This window comes from Nesoenas mayeri, assembly GCF_963082525.1.
Source record: "Nesoenas mayeri genome assembly, chromosome: 8".
NCBI lineage: Eukaryota > Metazoa > Chordata > Aves > Columbiformes > Columbidae > Nesoenas > Nesoenas mayeri.
In genome coordinates, this window is record NC_137554.1 from 12,263,531 (window position 1) to 12,274,493 (window position 10,963).

Sequence of the window (10,963 nt, forward strand, 5' to 3'; positions counted from 1 at the left end):
TTAACCTCTTTTGATGAAATAGTTTTGTGAATATATTCATGTCTGAGTACTTTGCTATTTAAATATTTCTTGAACTAATAAGGTAGAAGATTTGAAAATAAAAATAGAAGAAAACACATCAGTGAGGATAGCTGACATCTGGAACTGTGAATATTCTTTGAGTTCAGATTAATAACTTCATGGCTAATTAAAGAAGCCACTAAAACATTAATATTTAAATGTAATTAAGTGCACAGAGAAAGGCACTCAGAGCAGTGCTAGCAAATACTCTGGGAGTTATTGATCCAGTTACAGTGACCTAGGGAAGCTGTAGACAGTAAAAAAAGGAAGGAGCAGAATGTTGTGAGCTTCTTGCAGGAGCAAATCACTGAAGCATGTCACTAACAGGGCACAAACTTTGACAAGATGAGAAACAGGCACAACTCCTGGAATTGGATATGTGAAACAGGAACTGGCTGTAAAAGCCCTGGAGACAGTGAACACGGCTGTGTCATTATTCCCAGGTGCTGGCAGGTTTTACTGGAAGAAATAGTCCCCAAGGCACATCTTTGTATGAACTTGCTTAACTGAGCTACAGTTAGAAACTGAGGAATTACAAGAAAAGAGGTTCCTGCAGGGACCTTGTGGGAGGTACAGAAGTGGGCTGTATGGGCCGAATGCCTCCAGAAGGAGCAGAAGGATCTCACTAGCGGGAAGACTTCTCATTGTAAGGCGGAAGGAAGAGGAGTTTCACAGCACATCTGTCCTGGTAATTAGGCCAGAACTTTTATAAATGTCCTGCTATAGAGCGCTGGAGGGGACACACCAGCAATCAAGGAAAGGGCGGCTTCTGTGACAACTTCTCCTTGTCAAGGGAATGGGCGAACTGGTCGTGGTGAATAACGCCACACCTAATGTTTGTGGAAAGATTTTCAGCTGGCTGGTTCCTGCTTCTGGCCTGTCTAGCAGGTGTTCTTTTTTGTTTTTCTTGTCTTCCTCAAACATTAACACCAAGTGTTCTCTGTTCCCCAGTGACATACAGGCTATGGGAAGCTTGGCTATTCCCACGTGGATCAATACTGTGTAATTAGAAGACTACTCTGTTGACTCTTGGTTCTAGTGCTGTAAAAAGCCCACTCCTGGGTGTTACAAGGTTCTGAAACTGTGTAGCAATCACTACTAACCTGCAAAATCATCAGCATTACAAAACTGAACTAAGAAGGTGATCTGTCACAGCTGTTTATTTTCACTTAATGCAGAAACTCTTTGTCCTGAGTTGCCACATAAACAGTGATCCAAGTTAAGCTTATAATCACATTCTTATTACATGCCTCTCAGCAGCAGCATTCTCACAGTGGAAAGCTGAGTCTGCTAGAAATAAATTAGCTAAGCTGCTTGCTGCTGTATCTATCATATATGCACTTGTGAAGTCCTGTACAGTTGTTCATTTTAAGTAATGGTAGTAATTTTCCTGTCTGTAATGCTTTTAGGGCTGGCAGAATAGTAACAGAACAATACCAGCCTTTATTCACTCACATGAAGAAGAATGCGGTTTTAAAGCAGTGCTATAAAACGAAAGTGCCTTATTACAGTAGGCAGTGTTACCTAGTCATTTGTATAAGGAGAGAACACAAGTACTGCATCAGGGAACTGCACAAGTGTTTTTATCCACATGAAATAGCCTGATACCTTCTTCTGCAAGAGATGACAAGAAGCAAAGTAGAACATGGAATCGGGAGCATCAGTAGGAACACACTTGCTTACAGAAACCTGCTTAGAAGGTAAGCTGGGGAGCTTAGGTGCGTAGGAAAAGCCTTCCCTCTCTCACATCGATTCCCTGGGTGGCTGGCTCTGTCTTGAATCAGTACAGTACTGAAGTGGCCACATGTGTTGTAGATAGGATCTAGTCTTTCTCCCTAGTGACAATACCCTTTATTCAACAACTCCTTTTGCCCACCCTGATACTCTGAGAAAACTGAATCCCTGCATAAAATATTTTGCGTGGGCTCAGTACACTGGCTCAAAGGATAATGCTTCCGGAAGTTTGCAATAAAAAGCCTGTCTCTCAACTGTCTCCACAAACAGCAAAAAAACCTCTTTGAAATAGGATCTGCGAGCCCCGTGACTCCGGTTACTCAGCATTGTTGGACCGTAACATCCTGCAGCTAGGGAACAGAAGCACTTCAGGTTTCCAGAACTTGTGCAGTAGTGGATCATTCTTACGTTGTTCAAGACACTTGTTTGCATTTCTATGGGCATTCTTTATTTATTTATTTTAATAAAAACAACATTCATATTCAGCACAAACCAAAAATCTCTTAAGTAATGAAGCATGATTTATAATATCATTCTATGTAGTTCATGACAATCAGCTGTGTGGCCTAGTTTAATAAAAGCTTTGCTGTAACCTACAGGCTTTTCTTCTCCTGTGAGCTCTTCCCTTTTCTCAGCTTGGCACTGAATGAAGCTGAGGAAGCAGAACACCACAGGGAAGAGAAGTGATGATGACAACCTTGGAACGTTTTAAAGTTTACTCCCACAGGCTCTTGTATTTTTGATTGCTGTTGTAAGATTCCTCTTCCATATAAGGCTTATGCATCAGCAGAAAATGCATTAAACATTTATTGCACAGTATTAAGTAAACAGGGGTCTTTTTGAGAGGATGATGGTGTTTGTTTTCTTCCCTCTGTAAAAAGGAGAAATAAAGAACAAAGAAAGCCCCCATAAACCACATTCACATGTTCACAGGAACCTTAATCCATACAAGGAAGGTATCTATAACACAGTAGGAATGAAAAACATAAAATACAGTTGTGTAAAAATTGGTAAATTTGGATATTGATTTTATATAATGTTATTCTTTCCTATAAATGCAATGAGTATCTTAAGACCTGTATAAAGTTTAGAGATACAACCAATCAGTGCCAAATGCAAGATGCTTTTTTTTTCTGTTCTCTCAATGGGTTGTTTTTTGGTTTTTTTTGTGCCTACCACCATTGTTAGCAGCAGCAGTAGATACGAACATTAGTTGCAGCAGTTCCCATCTCTGGGCCAGGCCCCATAGCACCTTGAATGAACATTAGTACCACAAGCGGTACGGGCACCACTGTGGGGATCCCTGTATGACACATCCAAGAGACACCAGTAATACTTTCCATTATAATGAGACGCTGTGAATGCAAACACTGAATAATCGCTCACATATGCAGACAGCTGAAAAGTGACTTGGAACTCTCCAAAACCTTTCATCTATTGATGAACTGTGGCTTCTCATATCTTTATCTTTACAGGCATAGGTGTCCTGATAGTCTATTTTGCAGAACGCTGGTCAGACTTCTGGCAGTTTGCCCACATTGCTGTTGCAAGATAAATTTCCTAAATGTATTTTTAATTTAGTTCTGGAATGAATACTGTACTTAATTTAAAAAAAAAAAAAAAGAAAAGAAAGTCTTATTTTCCCAGTCACCTTTATTTCACTAGAAAAGTATAAATTACCATTATAAATACAGATATCACCAGTATAAAAATTAGATTCTCATTTATAAAATAAATATTAAAATAGCCAAAGCAACAAGTACCTCCAAGTCCCATCACCAAGACAATTTGAATCTATACCACATAAAATACTCATTCACCAACTGTTTGATTAAAATTAATGTTCAAAATGCAGTGAATACTGCTACCTACTCAGTGCTTGCATGAAGTGAGTTACTATTGACTCAAAAACTGCAGAGTATTTTTTCTAACACTTACTTGGAACCATCAGACTACTCTGTCTGTATAACTCTAAGTGTAGTGTATTCTGGATATGCTTTCCAAATGGATAGCAGCTACCTACTTCAAGAGATTTCCTTAAAAGTTGCCAGTACAGTAGTTTCAGTTTGTTCACCTATATCCAAAGATAAATGGACCAATCTAATTTTGTCCAAGAAGTGCAGAAATAATAGTAGCGTCTTCCTCACATCTGAACTAACAGATCATTTCACCAGTTAATAATGTTAAAACTCAGATAAATACAGGTTTTGTTTCATAGAAACAGACAGGTGTACCTTTTAGTTAGGTAAAGGACACATGTTTTTCAAAAGTAGTGTTTTTTCCCCTCACAAGTACCATAAGTCTGGCTCAGTAAGGCCGTATGTTCAGAGTGGCTGTACCGGGTCAAGTCAAAGGTCCATCTAGTTCAGAATCCTGTTTCAGACAGGATAAAGAAGGAGCTTGGGAAGAGTATATGAGCAGGGTTAGGCTACTGTAAACAGATCACCAGAATGCTCTTCCAGCTTCTGGCCATTAATGACACAGGGACTTCTTGATATCTGGGTTTTTCATCTGTAACTAACAGATTGTTGAAGCCATGTAACGTTTGGGCTTCAAAACTCCTGTATCGGAGAGGCTAAAAGGCTCCACCCAATCATCCAATTTCTGATTTTTGTCTTTTTTTTCATAGTGTCCACAATATTTTTTCCTTAGACACCATTAAGTGGCTCCTTTTCTCTTGCAGCTCTTGCTTTCTTGCGTTTACACAGGATCACTGGCAGGACAATGGCAAGAGTGATGACCACAATTGCTATCACTGCTATGATGATAAAGACTTCTGCTCCATATTCTGTAGGGGAGGAAAAAAAAAATCCAAGATTCAGTTATCTGAAGCCATAATGTCACAGTGCTGCAAACTCCTAGAACTTACTCCACTGAACTAAATGCTTTCTGTATTTTACAGTATCACAGAACTGGAGTGACCACCCCAGTGTGAACTGAATTAATTTTAATGCGAATTTGTTGAGCTGAAGTAAAGCTTTATTTCACCTGCTTCACACTAGGTTTTAATTTAGTTTAGTTAGTGGACTAAAATACCATGGTACCACCACGAGAATAAGTCAAACCTCTCCCCTACCGCTGTATTCCACTTTGTGAAACAAAGTGGAAATGTATTCTATGTTAGAAGCTGAAAACACCAAGAGAAGATACTTGTATTCAAGTTGTAATTTACTAGAATTTGACTATCGTGATAAACAAAAATATATATCTGGATAAGAAAGTTAATTTGAGAGAGTTAATCTGCCAATTTTAGAAGAGCTTTTCTAGAGTGCAAATATTCTTATCTGGTGGAGAAGAAAAAGACTGTACAGCAATGTGATATTGTTTAATAAATATTGATGACTTTATATTGAAGAAAATGTTATCCAGATTGTTTGTCTGGAATTAGATGGGTTGATTCACTGACCGCTCACTAACTTATTTACCAATAAAGAAGTCAATCTGCCAGCCTCTGACCTTGTAATGTAACAGTGAAGAGAGGCTTAGTCTCATCATCTGTTTTTGAGATAATGACTAAACTTCAGTTCAAACTACAAGTCAATGGATCTGTAGGTTTCCAGCACTCCTGTGTTTTAGACCTAGTCCTTCAAGAACTTACTGTAGGACCTGTTGCTCAAAGGATCTGAGGAAAACAATTAGAAAACAAAAAAAATGAAGGTGAAGGCTAGCGATGAGATCTGAATCCTCAGTGACCAGTCATCAACTCAGAGAATTTAAAACTAACCAAAAAAGTTTAGCAAAATCCTAAAACCAATTCCAACTAGCTAGAGATGGTGGGCTCTCACTTAATGTGAGTTCTTCCCATGAGTTTCCGTGTTCAGACTGTCCTCTCACTTACACAGTAAACAGTTTATTCTGTAACAGGCATCACAATTTAAAGAGGTATAAAAATACAATCAGACCTGAAGTGTCTTTTTTGTTTGAATGCTAAAGACTACATGACAAACTTTGCCAGATACCTACCATCTGAGATATTTCTTCCTACGCTGGTACAAAGCACCGCGCTTTCTTGACCATTACGGTTTTCTCTGCGGGAGGGAATTATTCCCTGTATATAGAAGCAATAGTTCTTTGAGCTGTCAACGCTTAGTTCAAATGTATGGCTTTTTGTTGTTGCATCTTTCTGTAAAGGAAAAAATTCTTTCAAGAAAGTGTTCTCTGCAGAAGTTCAGCTCTTAATAGAAATTGTGTAGTTATAATGCAGCTACAGAATATGTAAAAAGTTGAGTTAGACCTTACCTTTCCAGAACTTTGATCTTTCCAGTAGTAGAGTTTGTATTCCAGGTCATGTTGGAATATATCTCGAATACTTTGAAAGCTTCCATTAGGAAATTTATATGGTGTAAGTGGATCTTGGAACACCACATTCAGTTTCGAACCTTTTTGTGTGTAATTCTGTATCTCTGGTTTTCCGAGGACAGCTAAACAAGCATTTTTAGAATTAAAAAAACTGATATCATCTTTTCTACACAACATGTTCTTTTTTCTTCCTCCCTTCACTCCCCTCCTCAAATCTATTACATGTTTATAGAACCAAAGTAATACAATGAAATCCTGGACTGTTAACAAATATCTTCATCCGGTACGCAATGTTAATAAAATAATCTGCTCACTGCATTGAGGAACAAACAGTAGCTAAAATCTTACACACTCCCCTACAACAGGAAAGGTTTATGCCTGAATGTCATCTTCTCAGATATCAGTATGATAAGAATCTATTGGAAAAATCTTAGGCCCAATCTAAACCTTATTTAAGTGAATGGAAAGAGTCTTGAAATTAAGTTTATTGTAAGATTTAATTGGCAATCTTACTAATCTTACTTACTCTGATTATAAGGTGTGAATTCTTCAGAGACTGCATAAGGTGGTTCTTCAAAGTTGTCCATCCTCGAGGACGTTACAGAGAGTATGTGTGCTGTATAGGTCTCTTTTACATTCTTGAGCACATCAGTAACATCACACTCTGTTTCTTCTGTCCGTATGCATTTTTTTTTGGTGTCAGATGTCTTTCTGAAAAGAACAAGAAAGAAGCGTCAACACTTTCCAACCAGACTTTTACATATTTAGATATGCCAAAACCACTTTTCCCCCTCAAACTGTAAAGGTTACCCTCATCCAGTGGAACAATTTTGCAAGTCTACTATGCTGAAAAGGAGAGAAAAAACTTTTAAAGACCACTATCCTGTACAACTGTATTTCACAATTCAGAGTAGAATCAAGTAAATCAAATATGACCCATATGACACAGAAATATGTTACTGGATACATATATGAATTAAAAATTCAATCTTTTATATGAACTGAATATAAACAACAAGTAGTTATGATTTTGGATTTTTCTGTAGTAGACTTGTTTTAAAAAGTAAGATGCGTGAATCACTTTGGAAGTGTTATCCCTGATGCATCTGAAAACTCTTGCCTTAAGAAATGTCACCTGTCCTAGCAAGCTCTGTTGACACCAATATTAATTGTTTAATGTGACAACAATGTCTCCTCATATATATAACTTTTTTTTGCACTTGTGCAAGTGCAAATGACACTAAGATCCAGCCAGTAGTAGCAATTTTCATTGTAGAATTACAATTAAAAAATATTGGCAAAACCCATGACCCATTTCTCTTGATTTTTAAATGCTGGAAAGCAGGTCCATTTACTTGAGCAATAATGAAACCTGGGGAAAAAATGTTAATTCCTCATTTTACTTCCTAGTAAGGAAAAAGAAGATTAGATATTATTGCTTCAATTCTTTTTGCTGTTTTTGCTGGTGAACTAAGGAAAAAAAACCTTTGTGATCTCAGCTGAAAGAGCAAGAGTGCTAACTGTTTGGAATTTGACAAACGAGTTTTCCTCCAAGTAGGTCAAGTTTTATTTACAAGTTGCCTGAATTCCCTTCTCACTTCACCAGATTTCTTATGGAGATGTCTTGGAAAGGGACAGAGATTTGATCTTCGTGATCAAACAGACATATTCTGTAAATGTACATAGATGAGAAAGCAAACATTTAAGCACACTTCATCTGTAACAGCAACTTGTCTAAAGGAGTGTGTCCATACCATAACTGTACTTTATTCTATACTGAATCCCAGGAAAACAGACTTTTTTTTGCAAGCATAAATAGCTGGAAAGAAACTCCAGATTCATAACTTAATAAAATCCATTCTGCTAGTGTGTGTTTATTAAAAGAATAAAAGAACACATCAGGCCATTGCACTGGTATTTCATCCATTAGTCATGAGACAGCCCTCATTCCTATGCTACTTGTACAGACAGAAGAGACTACAGTACCATATTTTCATTAATATATAGGAGAGTTGATGATGCAGTTTCCCTTTGGGGCATATTTAATAATGCTCTATGTATTAATATGGGATCTAAGAACAGCATAGATTTATTACTGAACTTCATGGAAGTTTTTGTGCAGTATTGAAAGAGGTGTTGGAAACTTCACATAAGCTGGCTACTTTTTGTGTCCACAGCATTTGATAGCTCACATAAAACGTCATGATAGAGAAAGTCTTGACAGAGGTAGACGGACAAAGGTAATTTTTAGTATTACCCAGCAAGACAAATCATTCATTTACTGTGATTCATCGATTAGAATAAAATGCAGACTCATTTATCAGACACCTCCCAAGACTAAAGACGAAAGACTCAGTCCAGACACGTTGAAAGACATATAAAGGTCAAGTTCTACCTAATACATGGTATGTCAGATGCACTGTCAACTTCTTCAAAGTATCTTGACCTAGATTATCAGTGCAGTTGGCCTGCACCGAACTCCAGAACTGAAATACTGATCTAAAGCTCAACTTTCTGTTTCTAAAGTGAGCAAAACCAGAAGCCTGAATCAGATATTCTTATAGTTTGATACAAACAAGTACTAAGATCTGGGTTGGCAATTTTCCTATACCTCATGTTTGGGCTCTTTGCCTGTTACATTCAGTCTCAGAAATATTTGAATACGCTGTATTTGCATCTTTTTCAATTGCCATTAATGAGCACACCTTGGTGTTATCTACTTACCCGAGTATTTCTACCGTATAGAAGTAACCCGATGGTTTTGGTTGCCATTGTAGTATGGTTTTAAAATTGATTGAAGACCAGGTTATATTAACTGCTGTTGGTAGTTCTGGATTGCCTTTAAACATAGAAAAGAGAAGAGTGCCATCAGCCATATTATGTGTAATTCCTGGTTCCCTGCAGTCAGTTTCATTAAATGGAGCGGTTGCTGTTAATCGCTACTTGGAAAAGGTCTTGTGGGGGAGAATGCTCTCAGTCCTGCCCTCTGGGCTTATGCTTGTCTTACTAAAGGAATGCGACCTGGCAGAAGTGAGAAATACAAGGAGAAAATTATTTTCCCATTTATAACTCTGAGGTTGCTGAGGTAACTTATTTGGAGTTCTGTCTGATTGCTCTTTTTTTCATAGAATCATAGAATCATTTCAGTTGGAAGAGACCTCCAAGGCCTCTGAAGCAGCTACAAAAGCTTAAGGATACTCATGAGAATGTCCAAGCACCAAATAAATGTGATGTAGTTCAAAATCATTCCTAGCTGTATCTGTTGCAGAAGGCATTAGCTCCTATTTTCCTCTTTTATTTATCTTGGGAACATAAAGTATTTAAAAATCAGTGGTTGCCCCACATGCGAGCATGTGAAAGGGGCTACCCCAGGATGAACTCGAGGCCGGTGCAGCAGCAGCAGGGGAGAGAGGCCATGGTGACCAGCAGCCCAGTGACCAGCAGCCCAGTGACCACCACCCCGGTGACCAGCAGCCCACTGCCCAGCTGGCTCCGCAGCTGCTTCGGGGAACTGCCCGGGAGGAAGCCGGAGCAGGAAATCCCACACAACCTCTGTAACCTCTGGCAATCCAGAGTTGCACTGGGTGACATCCTCATTATTTTCTGAATACCACCTTCTCTGCCTTTCCGACAAGCTCGCAACAGGGGACAAGGGAAAGACATCCAGCAGATCGCTCCTTGTTACTGTAGCTCAGCAGCTGCGTGCAACCACCGACCCCGGAGGTCCCCCTGCGCCCCAGCACCGACGGGGCCGTGGGCATTAAGGATTCCCAAGGGAAGAAAGCGGCCCCTGCGCCCCGAGCGCTCCGCGGCCGCGTGCTGAAGCGGAGTCGGGCGGGAGCCGCGGCCACCGCAGCCCGCGCCACAGCGCTGCCCCCTCCCCAACGGCCCCGCGCGCGACAGCCGCTGCCCCCGCCACAGCCGCTGCCGCGGGGCGGCTCTCGCGTCAGAGGGACAGACCCCGCTGTCTGTCCCGTCCGCCCGAGCCGGCGGCCCCCGGCCCGCCCCCCGCCGTTACCCACCGGCGGCGGCCAGGCGGCACAGCAGGGCGCTCAGCAGCAGGGCACGTCCTCCGGCCACGGCGCGCAGCATCCTCGGGGGAGCAAGCCGACGGGGTGCCAATGGGGTGCCGACGGGGCTGAACGCGGTGAGCTGCCGACGGGGCGGGAGGCGCTGGCTTATATCCGTGGGAGGAGAGGCGGGGACTCCCCGGCCAGGAAGGCAGTGGGAGCGGCGGAGGCTGGGTGACCGGCCCGGACGGGGTCATGGGGAACGGGAGCGGGGCTGGCGGAAGCGCTCAGGCTTCCCGGGGTTGAGCAAGCAGAGCAGGGGATCTTCAAGGAAATGGGCATTACTGTAAGGAGAGGGGCACTGTGAGAAGTGGTGGCATGTCCTCCGAGCCACTCCAGCCGTGGCACCGTGTCCCCAGTTGCAGGCCCACCTGGATGTGCAAGCACACCTGGACATGCCTGCACACCTGGATATGCCTGCAGTCTATGTCTCCCTGCCTTCTCCTTGTCCCCATACACTTGTACCACCCTTCCCTTCCCCTCAGTTGGGCATCGGATGGAATATTGGTGAAACTGACCAACACTTGAAAAACAGCTTCATCCACTGCAAACTTTTGGCTGCCTGTCAAGGGCAAGGGGTGCTAGCACTGCCCTGGCTCAGAAGTGACTTCTCTGGAGGGCAGCTGATGCCATGGAAGTGATGTTGGGTTAATGAATGTAGATCCTGTAAATTCTGAAGAGCTAAATATGTCAGTTCTTGCCTCACCACACAAAATGTTTCACACAACTGTTCAGTTAGCTTACATCCTCTATTCCCTCACTCCATGCACATACATATGTGAACCCTGGAAAAGCTTACC

At 41.2% G+C, this 10,963-nt stretch overlaps 1 protein-coding gene across 1 annotated transcript; it reads right to left on the minus strand.

Moving 5' to 3' along the window:
- Window positions 1-4,442: 4,442 nt before the first annotated feature.
- F3 (coagulation factor III, tissue factor) lies at window positions 4,443-10,185 on the minus strand (the record flags this gene model as incomplete). The annotated part of the gene is made up of 6 exons (XM_080348570.1): window positions 4,443-4,582; window positions 5,758-5,917; window positions 6,034-6,215; window positions 6,620-6,804; window positions 8,818-8,932; window positions 10,116-10,185. 6 exons carry the CDS (start codon window positions 10,183-10,185, stop codon window positions 4,443-4,445), a joined length of 852 nt encoding a protein of 283 aa, XP_080204696.1.
- Between the last annotated feature and the right edge of the window lie 778 nt (window positions 10,186-10,963).